The following is a 26208-nucleotide window of genomic DNA, read 5'->3' as shown; positions in this document are numbered from 1 at the left end:
AAATCAGAAATTGGAAATTATAGACCAATTAGCTTGTTGTGTCACATCTTAAAGCTGTTCGCAAGGGTCATTACTAACAGATTAGAAAAAATACTTGATGAGAATTAACCGAAAGAGCAACTATGGATCACCTTCAAGTAATATCACAGCTAATGGAGAAAGCAAATGAATATAAAATGCCATTATGCCTGGCATTTTTGGATAATGAAAGGGCATTTGATCCATACAGCATAAGACAACGTTTCAGGCACTGGAAAGACAAGGCACAGACATCCCATACATTATAATTCTGAAGAAGATATATGAGAACGCTACCTCCTTTATTACACTAGACAAAGACAGTTGCAAATTTAAAATTGAGAAAAGAGACACAATATCTCTGAAGTTGTTTACTGCTGCCCTTGAAGACGCTTTCAGAAGATTGGACTGGTCAGAGAAAGGAGTCCATGTGAATGGAGAGTACCTAAACCATTTACGATTTGCAGATGACATTGGAATATTGTTTGTGATCATAAGCCACAATCCCAAAGAATTAGAGGAAAAGCTTAATCAGTTATGCAGAGTTGATAAGGATTTTGGCCTGAAAATGAATATGGTTAAAACAAGTATGGCTCAGGAAGGGATATAATCTTGAAAAAGTGGATTCGTAAACTTATTTTGGACAAGTCATTAGCTGTCTAATGATAAATGACTGGAAGTCAAGAGAAGACTAAATTTCAGATGGATAGCATTCAGGAAATATAGTCACACACTGAGGAGCAATATCCCAGTTTGTTTTAAATGTAAAATAATGAGCCAACATATACTCCCACCATGACTTATGAAAAGGAAACTTGGGCATTCACCAAAAGAATGGAAGAGAAGCTGAAAACTACACAGTGAAGAATGAAACAAATTATATTAGGAATCAGACTGCTAGATAAGAAGAGAAATACATGTATTAGGCAGAAAACTTCAGTAAAGGTTAAACTTATCAAAACTAAACTGAAATGGACTTGAACAGAACACATAGATTGAAGACATAATGACAGATGGACTAAGAAAATAACAGAATGGTACCCAAGAGGAGCTAAAAGAAAACCTGGAAAACAATAATGGAGATGAACAGATCAAATTGAAGAGTTCGTGGGCAGCAAATGGATGGCCATTAGACAGAACAGAAGAAATTGGAATTTTGCGGTGAAATGAAAATGGCTGATGATGAAGACATACCATATTCATTTCCCTTAATTTACGAATGATTACATCAATTTATAGAAATTGGTGTAGTGGTTTTTATACCTGCAAAGTGAGCACAGTCAACAGTTCAGTTAAGGGGTAAAATGCATAGATTTTTTGAATGTGGGAGATTTCTATACTGAATGAAAAACAAACAGTTCTCCATTTTGCAACAGGACTAATCCCACTGCTGTCCACTTTCAGAAGATAGTCATTACTAAGTAATGGAAAGACCAGCATTATGAGTGACAAGAAACAAAATACGTCTTTGTGTAGATCTTTAAATATTTCAAAAATGTATAATTCTCTTGTAATTTCTCAGTGAGTTTTATTATTCAATTAGATGTTTTCGATGTGCTGATCATCTCAATAATAAATACATTTCTCTGGTCCATCAAAAATGTTGTGTTTTGCTGCAAAGCAATGAGTATTAATGATACTAAAAGGTAAAACCACAGGTAGTGAAAGAGAAAACTAATAATTACCTTTACCTTCATTATATCTTGCTCATCATAGGAGACATCTAAAGAAGTTTCTCTTCTTAGAGATGCATCTCTGGAGGGCCCCAGCTCTTCTTTAAAAGCATCAAATCCTATTTTACAATTAATTGAAAGGTATTTAATTAAAAATATAATTTTTTTCAAAGCCTGTTTAAAAGCAATATCATATGATGTATTGTATGTTGTTAGAGTTTTTCATTTAACAGGTTTGGTACCTCTAATACAAAATATATAATTATACAGTGAATGATGACTACAAAGCAGGAGAAGCACTACAGTTTGAATTTAGTATGAGCAAACAGATTGAGAAAAGTGTAAGAAAAAAAGGCAAGAATAATTTAAGCACTAAGATAATTAAAAAAAAAAAAAAAAAGAACTTTTGTTGTTTTGAGTGATTAAGTTGAAAGGAAACTGTAGTTAATAGTAGAAGAGAGTTTATTTTTCTTAAAAACTTATATATCCTTTTCTTAAGGTAAGGAAGTAAGCCGACAATATAGTAAGCTTAAACAATCAATGTGCAACAAAGACTAGTCAAAGAAAATTCCAAGACCAAGAAAATTACTAGCTAAAATGATACAAAAAATTTTGTGAAAAAGTCTATAAATGTATTCCCTCTTTAATAGTGGATCAGCTATTTAAGATGTATTCCATCTTAAATGGCTGAACCACTACTACAAATTTTCACTTAAGGATGCAGAAAAAACTCAGCTGAATATTAGTTGTTATGATTATGTGGTTTTCATGACACAAGAGCAAGTAAGACTAAAATGTGTCTGTCAGAGACATCATCACTATATCCACTTATTTATATCTTTTTGGAAGAATGAGTGTTTTCGAAATTTGGGTGTAGATTGGGACATTAATGGGTCTCTCAAAGACATTCTGACTGGCTAATACTACTGGTAAAAAAAAATGGCCTCCGTAGCCGAGTGGTCAGGAGCAGGAATGCAGCAGCACACGTTCGTACTGGTAATGTCTTTTTAATTCATCTGATTTCTCACCTAGATTCCAATAGTTCCCTGCATAATATGTTTATGCAGGGAACTATTGGAACTATATGTTTATCTGCTTATGAGTTGTAGATGCTGTATTTGCATTTTAAGATGTCATTTCTGTTTCCTCTATTGCAAGCATGGAAATTTTTTTTTTTGTTCTTCTTCAGCACTGTGTGTTTTCTGTAATGCTATTTTTGTTGTTGATAAAAGTACATTTTTCCAATCTACAATTTGAATCAGGTATAACTACCTTTGTTTATGTGGCTATAGTTTGATGTCATTTTACTGCTGAAGCATATGAACATAAAGGCTTGGTTACAAGGCTCTACTTCTTAGCCTCCAGGTAGGACACTTTTTATCCAACCTTATAGTTTTGTTTTTGTTTTCCTAATACTCACATTTCACATCTTTGCAGGTTGATTGCAGTTTGGACAAAGGGGTGTAGAAACAGTGCAATTTGCCGAATTGTGGACACTTTATTTTTCAATCCTACAGCATGGTCCGATGAGATCTAAAGCATGGACAGATTGGTCTCCTTGATGTGTCACACAAGAGTGTCCATATCACTGAGAGTGATAACATTTTATTGGATTTAGTATATGGGCAAAATCTGCAATTCATACATCCTGCTTTGATTGACTGTGGTAAAGAAGGAGTTAAAGGTTACAGATCATGCATGAGTGAGAATGCCATCTTTCTTCATACATGTATCACCTGTTGTTCTTTCAACTCACAGAGCAAGCCTTCCTCTGAGATGGATAGTAGGTTCCACTCTGTGAACACGTTAGGATGCATTCAAGGTATTATGTGGGGCAATCTTACCTAATAATCCTCCAAAACTATCTTTAGCAGCTTCTCTAATTGATGGTGTAAGATTTCTATTAAAAGATCACCTGATTGTAGTTGTTTGATCGTATTTAGTGAGCTGATCAAGGCAGAATTGTATGGTCTTCTAAACAAAATGGGGGTTAATTTCCTAACAGGCTGAATTAAATAAAAATTTCAAAAGTAAAAAACAAAGACAAAAAATTTAAAAAATCAGAAAAGAAAAAAAACTTCAAAATAATATAAAAAATACTGTTCAGAAGAATCATAGAAATTCCCATACAAGATCGATTATGTATTCTTGTGCGACTGCCCTTTTTGTTCGTTGGTCAACAGCAGAACAATGAAATCGCAATCAAGTTTGGACATAAAAATTTGGATTCCATAATTCTAATGGTGGACCATGTAGTTTACGGGATCTTTTCTCAGTTAATATTAAATTCATACTGCTGAAGCCACTCTCGCATTCAGAAGCACTGCAAGCTATAATTTTGGAATAAATTTTTCAATGTTCCATATCTGTGAGCAAGTTACGACCACCATTAGCTAAATAATCCCTGTAGGCATTCAAACATTTTGTGAAAGATAAATTAAAACATTTACAGAGACATTCGATTCTATTTCATTTTCTCCAAATCCAAGATCAATTTCAGATGGCCATTCGCTTCGTTCAAGAATTCGCAACTCTTTTATAATGTCTGAAGTTGAAATTCCTTCAGTAAATTCGGTAGAATCTCTGCTAACGCACAGCCTATTCTTAATATTATTAATAATATTGTTTATAAATTGATTTCTATAAATTAATGTTACTTTGCTATTGGCTGTTAATGTTATTGAAAATAATTGCATTTTTTAATAGCATCTGAGGCTTCTAACAACTTTTTTCCTTTTTGAGGATATTTTAAAAATTCCAAGTAACAAATTGCACAACGAATCAATTTTTCTGCATATACTATTGTTGTATCACTTTTTTGCAATGACTCTGAAAGAATCGATGGCTCAAACAAAAATACATCATACATTAGGGCTAAATTTAGAACAAACAGTTTGGATGAAATTCGTTTATATAATCCACTGAACATGGATTGTTCAGTTTTGTTTTGGTTGTTATCTTTACTGGCATTTTCAAAATGATACCATAAAGATGCAAAATTTTGCCAAACTGCTGATACGGTCCTAAAGGACCTGGCCACCCACCTTACATTGGTCACCCATCCAATCCTTTTAATTTCTTTGCTGATGCTCGTAGTGCATGCTTCTATTTCTCTCTGGTTTTTGGAGATTTTTTTTTTTTTTTTTCATGAAAACCCCAAACACGAGAGGTATTAGAACCTATAGTACTTGGTACCATGCTTGGGTTGGAGGTTGAGAAGACGAGAGAAGACATTTGTTGACCTTAGATTTGAACTTCTGTAGACTGTAATTTTGAGGAAATACATACAAAGGAAGGTTGTTCCAGAAAACAACGGTTGAATGAATAAATGAGGAAGATGAAAAGTTGGTTATATGAGTTTGAAGTTGGACAGTAAATGGATGTTGGCTGGCAGCGGCACGTGTTCGAACTGTTTTGAAAGAGAGAGTGGGAATAACAGAAGCCAATTCAGAAGAACAGTGCCCATGGAAGTATCTGTAGAAAAGGCATGCAGCAGAAACAATACGTCTATGAGACAGTGAGTGGAGAGACTCTGTTAGAGAGGAGTCATTAATTAACCTAACTGCCCTCTTCTGAATGGAATCTAGAAGCCTGAGAGAGAGGTTTTGGGGGCAATGCCCCAGATGTGGGAACAATATTCCAATGGTAGGGCAGATTTGCGATTTGTACAGAGTGAACAGCTGCTTGGAAGAAAAGTAACGCCGAGAGCAAAAGAGAAAACCAAGTTTTTTAGATGCAGAGGAAGTAATATTTGCAATGTGCTTGTGCCATGAGAGATTAGAAGCCAGGGTAATCCTTAAAAGAGATATATCAACTTGCCTAGAAATCGGAGTGTCATCAAAGGAAAGCATAAGGGCAGAAGAATCCTTTTTGCGAGATATAAGACAAGACTGAGTTTTAGAAGGATTGAAATCAACTAAGTTGTCTTTGTCCCACTGGAGAATTACCTGGAGATCAGCATTTAAGGAATTGGTAGTGGATATGCGAGAAATTGAAGCTGATTGAGCAGGACAAGGTTTCTCAAAATGGAAAGTGGAATGCAATGTGGTATCATCGGCAAGACTATGGATAGGATTTCCAGTCAATGGAAGAAGGTCATTAATATACAAAAGGAAAACAGTGGGAGAAAGAACTGAACCTTGGGGGACACCGGCATTAGTGGAGAAGTTAGAAGACAGAGAGCCATCTACCATCACCCTCAGTGAGCGATCAGAGAGAAAACTGGATAACCAATTACTAAAAACAGTTGGCAAACCATAAGATGGAAGCTTGTTTAAAAGACCTTTATGCCAAACACGATCGAAAGCCTTTGAGATGTCAAGGGCAACTACTTGTGTTTCACCAAACTTTTCCATTGAATTTGTCTGTAAATGGGTAACATAAGCCAGAATATTACCAGTGGATCGACACTGACAGAATCCATACTGGCAATCTTTGATCAGATGGGAAGTTTCTAGGTAGTTTAAGAGTTGGTGATTAATTGATCTCTCCATTACTTTATAAAGAGTAATTGAAATAGGACAATAATTGGATGGCAGGATTTGTCAAACTTTTTTGGAACTGGCTGGATATGAGCAAATTTCCAAGCAGAAGGAAAAAACACCTTTAGAAAAAGAAAGTGAAAAAAAGGCGACAAAAAAAAGAACAGGAATAAGTTCAGGAGCACAGGTTTTGAGAACAAGTGGAGAAATACCATCAGGACCTGGAGCTTTCTTAGCATCAGGATTGCTCAAAATCCTTCTGACATCGTTTTGATGGAAGACCACTGGAGGCATTGAATGGAGTGTGTTGGGAATGGTGGGAGGTGTTTTACCAAGATCATTAATACATGAGTTGGAAGAAAAATGGGATCCTAACAGGTCAGCTTTATCCTTGGCTGAAGAGACAACAGAACCATCTGGTTTTGAGAGAGGTGAGAGCAAAGATGGGCAAAAGTTGGGGCCAATAGCTTTGGCAAGAGACCAGAACGCTCGGCTACCATTAGGGCAAGAAGCAAGTTTTCTACTCTTATCCTGTTCAAAATCTATTTCGTACTGATTAATAACTGCTTTACAATTGTTGCGAGCTTTGGTGTAGGTAGAAAATGAAACTGAAGAATTGGAAAAAGTCAATTACGATATGCAACGTTCTTCTCTTGAACAGCCTTAGCATATTTATTGGAAAACCTAGGTTTAGACAAAGGATGAGATTTTAAAGTGGAGTGTGGAATAAAGGATTCCATTCCTTCAAGAATAATTTCACTGAGGCGATATGAGCAAATGAAGTTTTGAAACAGTAATCCAACCAAGGAAAAGAAATCTCACAGGTCACCTCATTTTTCATTCTTGTAATGCCCAACAACATGAGGTTGGGAATAACCATGAGATAAAGGCACCATTGGAGAAGAGATAATCACTAAATTGTGATCTGAGGTGCCTAAAGGACCAGTCACTTTGACTGTGTACTTAGAAGGGTTGTTTGTAAGAAAAAGATCAAGCGTGTTGGCTGTATGGTGAGGATTGTCCGGTATTCTCGGTATTCTAATGACCACTAATGGTCATTAGTGACCATTACTAATGGTCACTAATGACCATTAGTAATTGCAAAAGCCTCAGCATCTCGACCAGCTGGGTCAGTGTGACTAGAAAATGGAAGCCAGATGGAGTTGTGAACATTAAAATCACCAAGGAAAATTACCTCACTGTTAGGAAAGTTGGACTGGAGAAAGTCAAGTTGCAAAGAGAGGAAGTCAAAGAGTTCCAAGTGATTAGTGGAGTTGGGAGAACGGTAGAGACAACAGATAAATCTGACACAATGAGGTAGAGAGATTTTAAGCCAGAGAAGATTGAAGAGGGCAGATTCCAAATTACCAAGTCTCTGGCAGGGAATATTGGAATGGATCTATGCAGAAGTACCATCTTTGGGGCGAAAGGAATCATACAGCGAATAATTTGGGTAACTGAGATTCTGTCAGAAAATATACATGGGGTATACTGCCAAGACTACAAGTGGAAATGGACATCGTTGAGATCAGAATTTAAACCACATATATTTGTGAAATGAACTAGGAAGTGTTTGGGAGGTTTAGATCCTTTCGCATATAAGCTTACTCTATTAGTTTGACAATTCATGGTGTATTCAATAGTAAGAAAAAGTGGTGGTGGGGGGGGGGGACATGCTGTATGAAGTAATGAAATTTTTGGATATGGCATACACATGGTAAGAATATACCCAGATCCTTGACATAACATGGCCTCGACAATTCCTTCCCCCATGCATACACACTACTCAGACTTCCGCCAGTCACTATCTGGCAGAGTAGAGGTAGCAAGATTATACACTAGCTGATCTGGAAGCCTCCTCAAGAGGTACCAAGAGGTTCGGTCCAGTGTACTAACTAGCGGCCGGCCTGCAAACACCGTTTTAGAGCTGTACCCTCGAAATGTAAGGAATATTGGATCTCGCCACGATGTTCATCATAACCTCAAAAGTCATCAATCATACTGCATGATGGAAGAGATAGGGAAGGGTTGACCAGAACTTAGCTCTAGAGACTAAACATGGGTTCCACCACTTCAAGCCTCCAATAAGCAAAGTGGTTGTAATTCACCGGTTGATGAGAGTCATCTACCACCTAGTACTGCCTGGTAATATAGAGGGGCAGCGTTCCTCCATGTGGTGTGGGCGCCACACGTTGACCGCTGTTTACGTTGGTTTACACCTGGGTGGTCACCCACCATGTACTTGTGCACGGGGGTTATAACCAGGATTACTAACAGTCCCACCATCGTGAAGGTGCAAGCAGGGGATTTGGCTGTCACAGACCATCCGGACTTCGCCAAAATTAGGTCCACTTGACTTTAATGTCACCCAAATATCAGTTCCACCAGCGTTTTAGACTCCCAGGTAGCAAGTATAGCTTGTCTGGCTTATCTGAGAGAATGTCTGTAATGATCTCAAGGACCAATTGTACAAATTGACTGCACAAAGCGTACAGCTTGTCCATAAATATTTGAAAATGGTTAATTCCATGAACTTCTGATATTGTCTCCAAATGGTAACTCAAGCCAATGGTTTAAACAATGCCATATGAACAAATTTGGATATTTTTCTAATAATTTATTTCCAACACCAGATTTTCTGCCCAACATAACACTTGCCCCATCACTCGCAAAAGAAATTAAATATTTTTAAAATAATTCTCATCAAATCCGTATTTTTCAAAACATTTTAAGAGAGACACTGTTTTTGTGATTAAATCAAGAAACAAGTAATGTGGATCTTTCATTTTAAATAAATAATCAGAGTAGATTTCTTGCTTAGAGTGGTAGACTCATCAATGAGAATTGATAAGTTTCCATTTATGTCCACAATTTGTTGGCACAATTTTAATTTCATTTGCCTTATGACATGCTCTACTATATTAGTAGCACATAATCTTGAATGCAAACCGTGAGCAATAACAGTGCCATTCAATTCTTGAAGCAACTCAAAATGGTCAGAATATGGTTGATCATGTTTTGCAATATAATATGCAGTTCTAAAAACCTTACAGGTGCTAGAAATTTTGGAGTCATTCATTTGATCAATTACCGCTTCTAAATTTTGTTCATTTGCAGCTTGCAAGATTTTTTCAGCCTATATATGTGAAATACTTTTTGAATGTCCATTAATTTTCTTACGCAAAGATGTCAATTGTGCACTCTATCTTTGCCATAAGATGATACCACTACCAAACTCCATTCCTTTGAAATGCGAACTCCTTGCATTTTAGACGGCCCTAATTTTTTTGCAGCAGCATAAGTCAAACATCCTAATTTTCTGGTGTTGCATGTAAGCCAAGGATATGCTTTTTTATTCTCAGTCCACATGTCAGCATTCCAAACATGGGGCCAATTAAATTTTAATTCTGTGTCACTGTTTCTCTAATCGTTAGATCTTGATGGAAAAGAAGAGGTTTTCCCGCACAGTTTTCAGTTTTTTATCAAGAAATCTATTTAACATTGTTTGCTTGCTTTTTCGCTTATTTTGTATTTAATGAAAATTTCTTCTTTTAATTTTTAAATACTGAAATTACGTAAATTGAAATTTATATATTTAATCCCATGAAAATTAATTTTTACCTTAGAAGAAACAGTAATAATTAAATTAATTAATCTAAATAGTAGAGATCGGTCATAAACTCACATGTACATATTAAAAATATAATAAATACATGAATTAAAAAAAAAAAAAAAAATCCTGTACGTTGAAGACTATATGATCATGCCACATCGACTGTCAGTAACTGAATCAGACTTCAGACTCACGGAAGAAATGTTCATTTCATTGCAAAATTTATATTTTTGTTTTTAAATAAATTTTTAAAGAAATCGATTAATTTTAATGATTACTATTAATATATATTTTTAGTAGCAATGGGTATAATAGATATTATTTCTCCCACCCTTTGATTATGCCATTGTTTCATAATATTATGTTTATATTTAATTATTTTCTATTATCATTCTGGTGCGTTCCGGTGCATTCCGGTCCGAATACACCACTGGATGGAGTCAACCTACTCCATTATTATGTGGTTAGAATGACCCATTTTGGACTCCTTTCAGTCCTGAGTGATGCTTTTTCACTGAGGAGAAATGCTTGAGTAGTACCACCAAGTAACCAAGTAGTAAGTCAGGTTAATAAATGAAACAAAAACAAGGAAGATTCTTACTAGAAACTTATTTTTTATCCATTGAAGAAGAAAACACTAACTGTGTTAGAGAAATGAAAGAAAACTTTAAAATTCAGAAAGGAAAAATTATTCTCTAAAAAACTCGCCATTCTGCTGTAACTGTAGCAAGATGCTACAGTTACAGCATCTTGCTATCTCACAGTCCGATGATCTCCTAATTCTCGTGGTAAGACAGTTTTATGACTGATTTTCCTAAAGCATGATCTTTCCAAGTTACAGTTCACTTTTTTCCCCTGGTTGGTTTTGGGTTGCTTATTGGTTTACACCGCTCCCCAGATATAATGCCATCATTTATACTGAGGATATGGATATACCACAGGTCTTACTGCCTATCAGAGCCGATTAGCCTGATACTGCCATTGGAAAAATTTCCAAGAAAAATATTGACGTTCTTTTGCAAACCTTGCACTGCAGGAGGTTGGCCCACTCAGACCCAGTTTTTGTGAGAGAGAGGAAAAACTGAGGGTTCTCGGAAATTCCAGGGACCTTTACCCTCCCTCAGAGTTAAGAAGCAAAAAGAATGTTTGTGGAACAAAGAAATTCCTGCTCGGTTAGAGTTTCATTCTTGTGATGGTATCCTGTCCTACCTTATGCTTTCCTCGAGTAGCAGGATTTGCTAATCTTCTTCAAGGGCACTAACCACTACACCCACAGCTTGAGTCACGTGATTTCCTTACCAACACAAAAGAACAGTTTTCCTGAAAATGAGTCAGATGGGAGCAGTGCATTCGAAAGATGTGAGGTTGTTTTTGCCTCTGCAGTTAGTATCGATTGTCTTTCCTTGTGTAAGGGTTGTCATTGCAAAAAAAGGTGATCCGTAGTTTGAGACCTACCTGTGCCGGTTGTGTTTTTTTTTTTTGTGACTGTTCGGTATGTATTGGTGATTTCAGTACATTTTTGCGAGCTTTACAGACATAGCTATCGTTCATACATAAATTAAAATTGATTTCAGGGGTTATGGCGAATGTTAATAAAAGAACGTTGAACAAGGAAAAGCTGATTGTAATCGAATGAGTAAAAAGTGGTGTCTAAAAAGCACAAATAAAATGGGAGTTGGGTATTCCAGAGGGAACAATATGAGGACTGATTGCAGAAGAAGGAAGACTACATTCCTTCTTGGATAAGTTGGACAAAACCCCAGGGCTGGAAAGAAAGAAATCAAGACTGCAAAAATGGGGCAGTGGATGATTGTTTATACATGTGGTTCATTCAGAAATGCAGTTTAGGATTTCCACTCACAGGTCCCATTCTGAAGATGCAAGCAGAGAAATTTTTTCAAGACTTAAAAAGCTTGATGGTGAATTATCTGCCAGTGATGGATGGCTATGGCATTAGCAGAAACATCATGGCATTGGGGAAATAACAATTGCAGTGAAGCAAAATCATCAAATGCTGATAGTGCAAAACAATTTATTAGTGACTTAAAATTTGTGTGAAGGTTTCTGTGATGAGCAACTATACAATTGTGATGAGTCCTCACTGTTTTACAGAACGTTACCAATGAAATCTTTGGATTTAAAATCAGCTCCAAACAAAGCATGACTGAAGTTAAGTAAGGATCATGTCACTATTATTGTGCTTGAATAAAACAGGAACCCATAATTTGCCTCCTATGGTAATCAGGAAAAGTGTAAAACATCACATCCGCAATGTTTTAAATCAATCAACGGAAACATTAGCATTAGTAGAGGCATATGATGCAAGAAAGCAAGCTTACGCAGCATCAGTCAAAAAAAAAAAAAAAAAAAAACACACCACTTCCATTTCACACCTCCATTCGTTCGAAATACCTGTCCAGCTGAGCCTTAAATTTATTTAGGCTATCAACTTCCACAACAAGAGATGGAAGTCTGTTCCACCAACCAACTACCCGCTGGCTAAAGGCAAATTTCCACACATCTATCTTTACGCCCTCTAAGGTGATTATTCTGAGCAAGAGGAATAATCGCATCGGCATTGAGCATACTCAAACCATTCAAGGCTTTATACACCTCTATCAGATCTCCTTGCCAGTGCCTAGTCTCCAGACACTGTAATTTGCAAAACTTAAGCCTTTCTTCGTAAGAGCAACCCTTTGTTCCATTCACTAATCTTGTTGCCCTTCTCTGTACTCATTCCAGCAGCTCTACATCCTTCTTGAAATGAGGCCTCCAGACCTGTATACAGTACTCTAGGTGTGGCCTGACCATTGCCTTCTACAAGGGAATAATCACCTCCTTATCCCTGCTAGAAAAATTCCTATATATCATCGACAATACACCATGAGCTACTCTTTGCGCCCATCTGCACTGCTCAGAAAACTTCATATCTGCCTGCACAACCACCCCCAGGTCCCTTTCATTCTCTACCACTGTCAGTGTAGTACCACAGAGTTGATACATTGCTCTGGGGTTGCTGTTTCCCATATGTAGTACTTTACATTTGTCAATGTTAAACTTCATTTGCCACCTCGAAGCCCATCTGCTCAACCTTCCCAGATCCTGTTGCAGTAGCATAGTGTCAGTAGTGTCCTTGACAACCCTGTCAACCTTTGTATCGTCTGCAAACTTGGACATTAAGCTTGATATACCATCATCAATATCATTTATAAATACAGAAAACAATAATGGACCCAATACTGAACCCTGAGGGACTCCACTAATAACATTAGTCCACGATGAGCAGTGTCCATTGATTACCACTCTCTGTCTTCTCTCCCTCAACCACCCCTTTATCCATAGCAGCAATTTGCCTCCAATGCCACACTGCTCCAATTTGTGCAGCAGTCTTCCATGTGCAACAGTATCAAAAGCCTTTCTAAGATCCAAATATATAATATCAAAGTTATTCCCTGCATCCAGTTCTTTTGTGACTGCATCATAGTATCCAATCAAATTGGTCAGGCAAGACTTCCCCTTAACAAAACCATGCTGTGTCTGAGCTATGACTGAAGTCTTGTCTAGATGATCCTGCAATGCTTCTTTAACCAGTGCCTCCATTAATTTTCCAGGAACAGAAGTTAAACTAACAGGTCTATAATTATTTGTGTCGCCCTTTGATCCTCTGTGATTTGGGGTCACATTTGCACATCTCCAGTCCATGGGTACTTCCCCTGTGTCCAAGGAAGCTCTCATAATTATGGCTAAGGGTTTGCTTACTTCCTTTGCTGCCTCTTTTAATATAACTGGATAGATCCCATCCACCCCAGGTGCCTTTCTTGTATTTATCTTCAACAATTTCTCCTCCACTTTACTCTCAGTTATTACAAGATTCTCTAGCTTACTGCCAGAGTTGAATACACCTCTGGCATTCCCCTCGCTGAATAACTCCTCATGTGTAAATGTCGAGGCAAAATATTCATTCAGTTTGTTAGCTACCTGAGCAGGATCATCAACAGTTGACCCATCGATATCAAGTGGACCAATCTGATTCATCCCCTTCCTTCTAGAGTTTACATGAGTAAAGAACTCTTTGCTGTTTTTCTTTGCATCCCTTGCCAAAGATTTCTCGTAATCTGCCTTCGCCTGCCTAACCTCCTTTGTAACTTGGTTAGAGATCAACTTGTATCTATTATAGGCTTCTGTGTCACGTGTTAATTTGTATGTATCCCATGCATTTTTCTTCTCTGCCATATGTCTCATTAGTTCATCTGACATCCACTTAGGCCTAAACCTTGAACAATATTTCTTAGTTGGTATGTAAAGCCTAGTAGCTTCCAAGATAAGTTCTTTGAATGCTTCCCATTTTGAATTTGCTGTTCGTAACATCATCAGTTGGTCCCACTGTATAGAATTTAAATACTGTCTCAGTCCATCGTAGTCGCCTTTACGAAAGCAATAACCCTTCCCTTTACCCCTAATGGTAGTTACCTCTTTGAGTAAATCCCACTTCAGCACACTGTGATCACTGCCACCTAGTGGTTCATTTACCTGCAGATTCTTAATGCATGAAGTGTCACTACTGATAATCAAATCAACGGTATTACTCCCTCCAGTTGCCTCCCGAACATGCTGATGTAGAAAACAATCATCCAATAAATCCACAACAGCCTTGCTAGTGTGTGAGTGACCAGCCCCCAAATTCCAGTCAATATCTGGGAAATTAAAATCCCCCATTATAAGACTCTCTGATTTACTGGCCCACTATTTCCCTGTACAGTTTCGTATTATACTCATCAGAGTCATTAGGCCTATAGCACACTCCTACTCTCAATTTTGATCTTCCAAATGTTTATGTCACACCAAAATAGATAACTGTCCAGCTCATCCACCTGCCGACAGTCTCATATCCAAAGATGGATAGATTCAGGCCATATATTTACCAGAAAACAGCACAGCATTAATCCAGCCCCCTTGATCAAGGAATCTTTTACAGACACAAGCTACTTTTATCTTTGCTGTCTGCCAATCGTGATGTTCCTGAATTTCTAAAAATGTTAAATTTAAAGGAAGTAGCATACAAAATTGTTGGAGAAAAAGTGGTTTTCTGAGAACAACTAATGGAGAGAATCAAACTGTGACTGATAAAGAGCAAAACAGGGGACAAATTACTATACATTGTGATATAGAGGTAGTTATAGATACCCCAAGGAACAGGAACTCACAGAGAATATGATTGATCAGTGGGTTAATATTGACAAAGAAATTTCATCAGTTAATAGTGTGTCACTTATTAACTGATGAAAACATTGTTGAAAGCGTAACCAACGAGAAAAGGATGGATGGAAGTGATGGGGAAATGAAAGAACTAGAGGAGCAGCCTGTCAAAGTTCCCACAGATCAGGAAGCAGTACAAGGCTTAGAGACTGTGATCGGGTGGTTAGAGGCACACTGGAGGTTGAGCAAGTAAAGATTTTGCAATTAGTGTCTTTAAAATACAGTAAACCCCCACTAATAGCGGGAGTTACATTCCTGAGAAATGCCACGAATACTGAAAACACGAATACTGAGTTATGGCTCCCATAGTAATAAAGTGGTTCCATTCCAAAGTATGAAATATATAAGAAAAACTAGTCTAAAATTTTGTCTATGTATGTATTATATGTACCTTCATAATATGATTTTTTTTGATTTTTTTTTGATTTGGTAGTTGTTGGCGCATCGGCTTCTGTGGCCATATTGCACCTGCCAAGGTTTTTGCAGTACTTTGATCCAAGCCCGAGGCGGGAATCGAACCCGCGACCTTTGGGTTGCCGGACAGGTACTTTACCCACTCGGCTAGCCCGGTCAGCCTTTCTTCATAATATGACTATGTACATAGACAGTACATAGTGAAATGCAAGCATATGGCATTGAAATGAAAATAAGAAACAATTTAATATTAAATGTAATATTTATTAGAAATTTCAAACAAATCTTTCAAACCAGCGCCTTTGCTAGCTAAAAATTATCCCGCCAGTGCTATCACCAGTTTCGCTAGTGTTGATAAAGGAGTTTTGTCTTTTCACAAATGATGAGTGAACTTAACGGAATTTTATTTTGAGTTCAGTCTTCTATCCACAGATTTAAAGCTTTTTCCATTTTTTATAATTTAACATCACAAGTTACAGAGCAAATTTTTGAAGCAATTAGCACGTTTTCACGGACACTACGGCGGATTTTTTCTTCCGATTTTTGGATTGATCGTACTGTTGACTCAGTGATTTTATAATGTTTTGCCACTGAGGAGACACTTTCACCATTAGAAATCTTGTCTAATAACTCAATTTTATTCGCTAATGTCATCACCTTCTTTGATCTTTTCACATTTCCCTTGTTATTCGTAGCCATATTTTTGTACGGGTTAGAAAGAACTTGTCCACATTAAAGTCACTTTCTTCCGTTAACACACTCGAAAAAGTCTATTTTACACTGCAAAACAGTAGATTTATCACTTTTGTAAGCATATCAATTTATAAATTGATAAATTTATTCAATTTATAAGCATATAAATTAAAAGCAAACGACGAAACCTTCCATGACAAGCGCATAACACATACTGAACAAGGATTAGCGAGAAACATCCACGCTCGCAATTTTGTCACCCCTCTCCCCCCACCCACTGAGCGCTGTTTTGACCAGGAAAGATAATTTTAGCCACACCCATGTTTTTTTATGGCGGAAAATGTTCACGGCGCTTTAAAATTCACATTTTTTTTAGGTTTCATCTTATATTAAATCAGCGACGGCGAATACGCGAAACCGCAAATACAGATACCGCGAATAGCGGGGGTTTACTGTATATGACCTTGCAAAAATGATTCTCCCGTAAAAAGCAACAAAAAAATTGACTTTTTAAAGAAGTGATCAAATAAATTCCTTGAATTTTTTATTATCTATTGTTACATGTTTTTTGTGAAAATAAATAATTTTTTGAAAAATTTCTTTGTTCACACATTAGTATTAACCCTTCCAAAGTGGATTTTTTTGGTTTGCAAGTGGGATTTAAAAAAAAAATTAATGAACGGAAACACGGAATAGAGTGTTCTAAATATCAACAAATATGGTTGGATTTCACTCGTATATATAATTGGAGTCCATTCAGAGCGAGAATCAATGAACTGGAAAAAATTTGTAGGCATCAGTTATAGCGCAGTTGTCTTGTAATGCGGATCGCAACCCGATACACCAGAAGCAGTGTATTTTCAATTCATATATGAAAATGTCTAGGTGGTACTCCTAATTGTTTTCCTCAAAAAACAAACCACAGCGGACCTCCAACTTATTCATCATATTCTGGAATAAACAGTAAGCATTTCAGTAGTATCGAAGGCAGCCCTCTCACAGGGCATACACTGTAGTGACTTCTTCGTCAGCTGAAAAATCAGTGTATATGTACTTCTGTGGCATTCATCACTCTCAAATTCTTTGCCTCCAATAACATCACACCACCCAGATTCTATACTGGCATGTGCAAGTTCCAGATCTGAGAATGCTTTTGTCATATTTAGGCATCATTTGAATAAAAAAAAAGTGGCTCCCCTCCCGGCCTTCCTAAATATATTATAAACTCATCATCCCCTATTTTTCAGTGACGCCAGGTCACTGAAAAATAGAGAAGAAAAAATAATTTAAAAATTACACTTAAAAAATATTAATACAATTAAATTAATAAAATATTACGGGAACTGAGGAAGATAACAAAAATTAAGTTGCTACTGAAACTTAACAATTTAAACTTGCAAAACACAAAAAGAGAAAATATCTTACAAGAAATAATTTAAATAAAAAAGGTAAGAATTAACACTTGTTATTTGGTTTTTAGGAGCATTAGCAACTAAGGCCATATTGCTCAGGGGATATGCGGTGGTCATTCCCTGACCTTTCTGCATCCTCTGTATTCTGTAGTCACGGGCTCAAACCCCGGTCTAATCAAGAAGCGTGTGCTACACACTGCTGCTCCTGCCCACCTGGCTACAGAATCGCCATGTATGAAAGAGACCTGGGGGTAATTGTGCAGTCAGATATGAAGTTTTCTGAGCAGTGCAGACAGGCTGCCAGAGTAGGTCTTGGGGTCTTGTCTGTGATATACAGGAATTTTGCAAGCAGCGATAAGGAGGTGATTATCCCCTTGTATAAGGCAATGGTTAGGTCACACCTTGAGTACTGCATACAGGTCTGGAAGCCTCATTTTAGGAAGGATGTTGAGTTGCTAGAACGAGTACAGAGAAGAGCAACAAGACTGGTGAAGGGAATAAAGGGGTGCTCTTATGAAGAAAGGCTTAAGCTCTGCAAATTTCAGCTTCTGGAGACTAGGCACCTGTGAGGTGATCTGATTGAGGTGCGTAAGGCCTTGAATGGATTGAGCAGGCTCAATGCTGATGGGATTCTTCCTTTGGCTAAGATTACAAACCTGAGGGGGCATAGATTCAAACTGAGGAAAGACAATTGTAGAATAGATGTGCAGAAATTTGCATTTAGCCAGTGGGTAGTTGATTGCAGGAACAAACTTCCATCTGTTGTTGTGAAAGTTGATAGCTTAAATAAATTCATGGCAGAACTAGATGAACATTTGGAATGAATGGATTAGTGAAATGGGAAATGTGTTTTTTTTTTTTTTTTTTTGCTGATGCTGTATAAGCTTGCTTTCTTGCATCATGTGCCTCTACTAATGCTAATACTTCTCTAGCTACCTCACAAGCTCACACAATTATACCAGTGATCATTATTTGGTATCAAATAATGATCACTGGTATAATTGTGTGAAAGAGACCTGGGGGTAATTGTGCAGTCAGATATGAAGTTTTATTTTACTTTTAAAATGAACACCCTCTGAAGCATGGAAGCAGTTTTTTTTTATCTAGTCAAATGCACAATGAAGAGACACATACTGCTTTCAAAACGCTGTTAAGTTAAAGTTATCCATTATTTTAGCTCTGCAAAATTATTATTAGTGGGTGCAATCTGAGAGATTATGTCTGGCCTTAAAGATGAACTTTTTTAACTTGGTTAAATGCACAGAAATGTTGGAGAGAAATGCTATTATTTTATTCATATCAAAAACAGGTTTGATAAAACATAATGGGCAATAGAATGGAATGAAGTATTTTATACTATAGTTTTTTTGGTGGATGGTGGACAACATATAATTTTCAATATGCACAGTGACTGAAAAGCCTTTGGAGGTCAGAACTGAATAATTCTGACCTACATCAATCAGATTTTAAAATATATTTTTTTCACAAATTAAAATTATGATGATACTATTTAAAAACACAAAATGTAAATATGAGATTTCGTAAATTATAAAAAAGCATTTAATATACACTACACTAAAAGTGCTAAAAAAATAAAAGCCTAAAAACTCAAGAGCTTTCAGCATGTATTAGCACCTTTATGAACTGCAAACAGCACTGAGTATAAATACATACACAGGTCTCAACCAATTTTTTCAAGGTCTTTGTATCATTACCAACAAAGTTTTCAGCTGAAGAAAATGGCATAATTAAAAAAAAAAAAAAAAAGCAAGCACAGCCATTATGAAGTTTGAAGTTGTTATGAAATGAAGTTGTTATTGTTGTTATTTGGTTTTTAGGAGCATTAGCAACTAAGGCCATATTGCTCCGGTGCGGTGGTCATTCCCTGACCTTTCCGCATCCTCCGTATTTGGTGGTGACGGGCTCGAACCCCGGTCTAATCAAGAAGCGTGTGCTACGCACTGCTGCTCCTTCCCACCTGGCTACGGAGGCACCCCATTATGAAGTCAACTTTAGATGTGGTGATACAGGTGCTATAAATTTTGCTTGTTGGCATTAAATTTATATAATGCAAACTTACAAAAACAGTCAGTATAAATAAACCTTATGCAATGATATTGGCCAGTTCACTGATAAAACTGTTAAAATAAAAGTTTTTAAATTTCTTAATGTAATTATTTTTTCAAATTTAAATGTTAAAATTAGTTATAAATGATATATTAACTATTCTGTGCATACAGAAGCAACACAAATCAAAAAACACAAGAGATGATCAATTACTAGGTCACCCCCAAGTCACAAATGTTGAGCTTGTTACCATCACTTATGCGAACAAAGTTCAATAAGATATACAGTATAATGTCATCTCAAATGAACAATTTCTGATTATTTATTTTTTCCCTTGAACAATTAAAGATGGATAGTTTGTAACACTAAATAGCACTGAATAAAAAAATTATTACAAAATGCCCTCTGGATAACTTTATTTTCACACTATCTTAACAAAAGCTCAATGTAATTGACTGGGCTATTATTCATCATCACATTTCTTAATTAATAAGATTTGATCCATAAAATAATGCTGTTCATAGTTCAGTGTCTGTGCTATTAGTCTGTTGTACTGTAATGCCATTGAAAGTCATGCCAGTCTTTGCAAGATACCACAAATGACTGTTAAAGGAAGTGGCAGTTTAACCTCACAGCCGCTGACTACAGACTGACCTATAAAATACTTGTTGCCAAGCTGCCTTTCTTAGTCACCATGGAAACCAGGTTTGCCAAGTCTTGCATATATATAGCATAACATTATGGGATGTGCACATGAGATAACAAAAGGAAAGGTGTGGAAGGTATCTAAAAAAAGTAATCCCTGAATGTCCTGAGGTCAAAGTGTCCTCCAAGCTCATTCACATATTACTAGAAGTGGGGAGGGGGTTCACCATAAAACCACAAGAATACTGATATATCACTGCTTCTTTCACTCCCATGGATTGAATTCAAATTAAACAACTGGTTTAGCTAACAATCTTTTCTACCTGGGAGTAGAAATTCATTGTGATTCTCCCAAGGAATCACAATGATTTTGTGTGTTCCAATTTTAACATAATCCAATTCCTGAAAGTAAACTATAAAGAGTATCCCCTGTTCCTTTAAAAAAAACACTGTACCATTAATGTGAAAAAAAAAAAAAAAAAAAAAATGGGGGCTCATATCACAGTCTCCACAGAGAGAGACTGTGATATGAGCTATATTGATGAGACCATTTATTATCTGGAGGACTGTTTAAAAGACCACATTACCTCTACTGAAAAGGATATTGATTTTTTCCAAATAGTTATATCATGCATTACTGGCACTATTGACATATTGACATAACTTCTTGCCGTTTGCTGTTCAAATTATTGATAATGCATGGGACTTCAAAATCCATATCAGTTGGAATCCTTATATAAGCAGCACTTTACATATAGACAAACTTTAATAGAAATGATGGTATGTATGTACATCACCCCAGGGGCTCACATCTGGTGAGTATGGGCTTGGCACACCCAGGGTCCTGAGCTGCATATCATCATTCTTCTCTTTCTTGGTGATTCCCTTCTATTTCTGAGCCACCTCTCTCTCTCTCTCTCTCTCTCTCTCTCTCTCTCTCAAGGGTAACTCAGAATTTTTTTTTTTTGGCTGGTGCAGCAAAAGCCTGGTGCAAGAAAGCCTCAGGCTTCCTTGGACCATATGGCTAATTATAATAATCTCAGATTTTAATCTCTGGTGTTGTGTACATATGGTAGATGTCACTCCCCACTCCAGCAGTCTTTTCCCTATCCCTCTCCCACCCTTTCCAGCAATCCAAGAATGACCTGGAAATCATTCTTACCTCACGACATTTAGGAATTACTTCCTTTCCTTCCTTCCCTCTCCTCCCTCCTTCACTTTCTTGTATCTACAGTTCTTTTCTTCTTTTCTTCCTTTTATTTATCATTCTCCCAAAACTTTGTTTCCCAACATACACATTCCATCATCCACAGCAATACATATGTAGTTGCTCACTGATTCAGTTAAGGTTTTACAGTAAAGATTATTGTTATTTATTGTTATTTGGTTTTTAGGAGCATTAGCAACTAAGGCCATATTGCTCCGGGATATGCGGTGGTCATTCCCTGACCTTTCCGCATCCTCCGTATTTGGTGGTGACGGGCTCGAACCCCGGTCTAATCAAGAAGCGTGTGCTACACACTGCTGTTCCTTCCCACCTGGCTACGGAGGCACCTTTACAGTAAAGAAGGGCACCATACAGATGCTAAAAGCTCCTGTGGTTTTAAATTTTAAATTTTCCTCACTTTTAATCTATATATTTTATTGTAATATGTTTCTGTTGTATGTTTTTAATTTGTATCATCTTTATTTTAATATTACAATAAATACTGTTTTTTCTGGACTATAAAGTGTACCCTTTCATGGAAAATAGGTGCACACAGTTAAACAGTTATTTTTTTTTAAATCAGTCTATATTGTTGAGTAATATATATGAGTGAAGCTTACGCACTTACTACTAGAACATCTTTTTTGTCAAGAAACTGATTAATAAAATCTACTTCTCTTTAGAAATTAAATCTTTCAAGAAAATGCAATCACAAGAACTATTCTCTTTAGTGCCAGCAATAACCTTGATGGCACTAAAGACAAAGTTTTCAAATAAATTGAAAGTTCGGGACACCATAACATCAGTGTAAAATTAATTTACTCATTATAGAATTTTAAACAACGCAATATAATTAAACTTGTCATTCATGACAAGTGCAATTATGCCTACACTGCCAAAAGTAACCAGTTATATGCATGTTTTAAAGAACCTTTTCTTGATACAATATTTAATAAAGCTTAAAACACCAATTAATGTTAAAATAATTAAATCTTATTACCTGACTGATCCAGGTGGACTTTGGCAACAGCTTTTTCAACATCATCAGTAACAAGTTCTACATTGAACATACACTGGTTAACAATATCCTCCCTATTTATTTTTCTTAGCCCTTTTTCTAGATTGTTTCCTAGAATTAAATTGAAAAAAAAAAAAAAAAAAAAAAAAATTGTATTTGTTGAAAAAATCCTCCAAAGTTGTATATAGCATAGATAATAAACTCTTATTATTATTTTTTTCTAAGACCAAGTAGGCATTAATAAAAAAAAAAAAAAAAAACAGGTGGTTGCGGCAGAATTCAGCAATTTTTACAGAGCACTTCAATTTTTAGACATGGGTCATTTTAATTCTACTGAGGGTATATATTTAAAACCCAGAAATACAACAACCTCCTCTCATTACTAGATCAATAATTGTAGTTCTTAACAAAAAAATTTTCAGGATCTTATTTTTACTATTATTATAATTATTATTACTCATATAATTAACTTAAGAGACTTTTATATACTTAAAGATCTCGCAGCCTGGAAAGGCAGTCTGGAAAGCAAAGGTAATCCCTTGCTTTCCAGGCAGCAGCCTGGAAAGCAAGGGATTACAAGGCCTGATGGAGATCATGGAAGAAGAATATACACAGGGGATGTACACTAATGGAGTACAGTAAACAATTCTGATGGAATTAAAGTGCTGGTTTGGCCATCAAATAATTGAAACAATGTAAAGTTATCCAAGATGTAATGCTCTGAGACTTTAAGGAATGCAGAATTTGAATATTCTGAGAAAATGTGTACATAATGGAGACATACAGGAGAGGAAGGGGGGAGGTTAGCTATGCTCTTGGTTAAGAATCAATTAGAATCTAAGGTAGTGCACCCAACTGAGATGGATGCCAGTGCAATGTTGAGTCAGTTTGGTGTAACAAACACTGGAAAAACAAATATGAGAGTGTTATAGGCAAAATGAATGTGATGCTTATAATGAAAAACTATACAGACAAACAGAGTGGGCCAGTAAACCAGAATGTAATGTAATGGAGTATTTTAACTTTCCAGATATTCACTTGTGGAGCTTGTAGATTGATCACTCATATAGTAGCAATACTTTTCTGGATTTATTGCTGACTGTTTTCTACACCAGCTTGTCAGAGAAAGAAATACTATTGATATAATTATTAGAAGTGATGCCTCATGCATTAAAAATGTCCAGATAAATGAACTACTATGTGGCAGTAATCATAATATGCTGATTTGGGATCTACTTAAAAACATAACTACTGTCAACATAAAGGAAAGGTACTTTCCTTTTGTAAAGCCAACCATAGTAGTTGTGTGAAATTTTTAAATTCCTTTCAGTGGGACTAACAACTGATACTACCAACTGCAATTCTAAACAGGAGGCATTCAGGGAAGTAATCATAGAAGTTACCAAGCTTTTTATAGCAACTAAGAAATACAGGTGACCCCCGCTTAACGCTGATCATTCGTTCCGGAAAAACAGAGCGCTAAGTGAATCCGCGCTAAGCGAGCGCCGCTCTCCCATAAGGTAACATATATATTTGTGAGCTGCGGTCGGTGCCATAGGATATTTCCAAATCAATAATAAACGGTAATGAAAAGATGCACAAATGTCGGTCAAAATATTTAATATTCAAATATTTGTACATATAAAATATTCTGCATTACATACGTATAATTATGTGGTAACCACATGCGTATCAAAAGTAAACTTAAAATTCCAATTAAAATAATGAATTTAATTGATTTAATTTAATGGATGAATTTAATCATGAAAAATGTGTGGATTTTGAGTTGAACTTTGGCCCTCTTCCAAATAAACTAAAAGGGGTATTAATTTTAAATGGCCCGCAGCGTTACCACCCAACAATAAAGTCAACTGATCCTTCGCCGCTTTGAAATTTGGCATGTTTTTTGTTCTTTCAATATGAACCTTCTTTTAGGCATTCGTTTCCACAAAAGTCCTGCTTCATCTATGTTAAAAACTTGTTGAGAAGTATAACACATAATACCCCTCTCCAATAATTTTAACAAGTTCTTTTTTGAAAGTTTTGGCTCCTTGATCTGCACTAGCGGCTTCTCCCTGGATTTTAAATCTATTCTACCAGCCCTTACCAGTTTTAAATGGTTCCAAATTTTTTTTTTTTTTTTTAGGCGAGTTTTCTTCAGATCATCATATTGGCTAATCTTTCTCTCTCTCTCTCTCTCTCTCTCTCTCTCTTTTTTTTTTTTTTTTTTTAATATTTAACTTAACTGAATTCTGCATTGGAATATTATCTTCAATAAAATTAGTCTTTCCATTTCAATCCTAATAGCCGGCCTAGTCCTAGTTGCTTGCAGTGGAACAGCTATCTTTCCCGCTGATAAAATTAATTTTTTATAATTGTTCTTACAGTTAAAGTTGTAAGTCCTAAATTATGGCACACATCCGCTTGTCGTTGACCGGAATCGATTCGCTTCAAAACGTCTAATTTAATTTTCAAATTCAGTCTTTTTCTTACATTTATAGTCTTCGTACTGCGCCCAGACGTTGTTGCTTTTTCATTCCTGTCGATCATTATTATCTCTTCGAAAATATAACTGCGTTGGTTGAATTAATTATGATACAATGTTCAAGTAAACTTTCCGTTACGCACGATGTCTAATACTGTACTGAATGATGACTAGACTTCGGATAAATGCATATAACGCAAATATTACAAGCAATATATTTGATCATGTTTTAAAATGTTGATCTCGGAACTATGTAACAAGTCACTGTACTGCAATTAAATTAGCGTGCGAGAACATTTCACTGAGCGTGAGAAAATTCCTCAAGTTGGCGGCGTAGGAAACGTTTTAATGCTGTTTTGCTATTCATTTTCAAGCTATCGACTCCATCAAATGAAATATGTCAAAAATGTAATCTGTAAAAGAGCGTTATAGTGATCTGTGACAGCGTTATAGTCAGATACGGGTTATAATATAAGAACAGCGTTATAGCGAATCAGCGTAAAGCGAACCGCGTTATAACGGGGGCCTGCTGTATTGTTTAAAGTTCAGACCTAAATGGATGTCAGACATGAACTGATGAGACTAGCAGTTGAGAATAAAAATGCTGAAATCTAGTGCAAATACAAACTAGACTCTAATCAAGTCACTAAGGGGATTAGGCAACCTAAGGCAGATTATGACAAGTCTTTGGCTAATAATTCAAAGAAAAGTAGCCAAGAATGCTTTGCTTATGTTAACACTAGAAGGAAAGGGACAAACCACCTTGGTTCACTAGATATGAATGGCACTGATTACTGATGATCCCACTCAGGATGCTGAAAAAAAAAAAAAAAAAAATATTTTGCATTTATTCATGTGTGAAGAGCTTTTTATAGAGCTGCATATGGGTAACAAGAAGTCCAGAATAACATACCAACTGTGTGGTATCACACTTGAGGTAGTAAAATGTCATGTAAGGATCACCCAAAAATTAATTCATCTGCACTAGTGTATTAAGTCTGTAAATTTGCATGTGTTCTGTGATAACTCCTCAAATAGGCCTCTGAGGTTGGGTATATTCATATTACGTTCTTAGCGTTTTTTCACCAACCTTTCATGGAGTAAAATAAAATAAATTAAAATAAAACAAAACAAATCTTGATAACTATATTTACAATAACCTGCATTTACAAAATTAATATACGTATTACAATATTAAAAGTATTAAAACACAAGATTAAAATGCA

The 26208-nt window shown here is 36.2% G+C and overlaps 1 protein-coding gene across 2 annotated transcripts in view; it reads right to left on the bottom strand.

Moving 5' to 3' along the window:
• The window catches only part of LOC150081718 (uncharacterized), a 1674628-nt gene that overhangs the window by 422464 nt on the left and 1225956 nt on the right, over positions 1–26208 (bottom strand). The window contains exons 33-34 of one of the 2 annotated variants that reach the window (XM_090378825.1): positions 22480–22608; positions 1704–1810 (exon numbers count right to left, since the gene is read on the bottom strand). In XM_090378825.1, the coding sequence (XP_090234951.1) occupies positions 1704–1810; positions 22480–22608 (236 nt within the window). The remainder of the gene's footprint in view (positions 1–1703; positions 1811–22479; positions 22609–26208) is intronic. The other variant, XM_090378826.1, reaches the window with a different exon arrangement.

The sequence above is a fragment of the Mastigoproctus giganteus genome, chromosome 8 (genome assembly GCF_048544385.1).
Source record: "Mastigoproctus giganteus isolate SK-2022 chromosome 8, ASM4854438v1, whole genome shotgun sequence".
Lineage (NCBI taxonomy): Eukaryota > Metazoa > Arthropoda > Arachnida > Uropygi > Thelyphonidae > Mastigoproctus > Mastigoproctus giganteus.
This window is presented reverse-complemented; position numbering and strand designations above follow the sequence as displayed.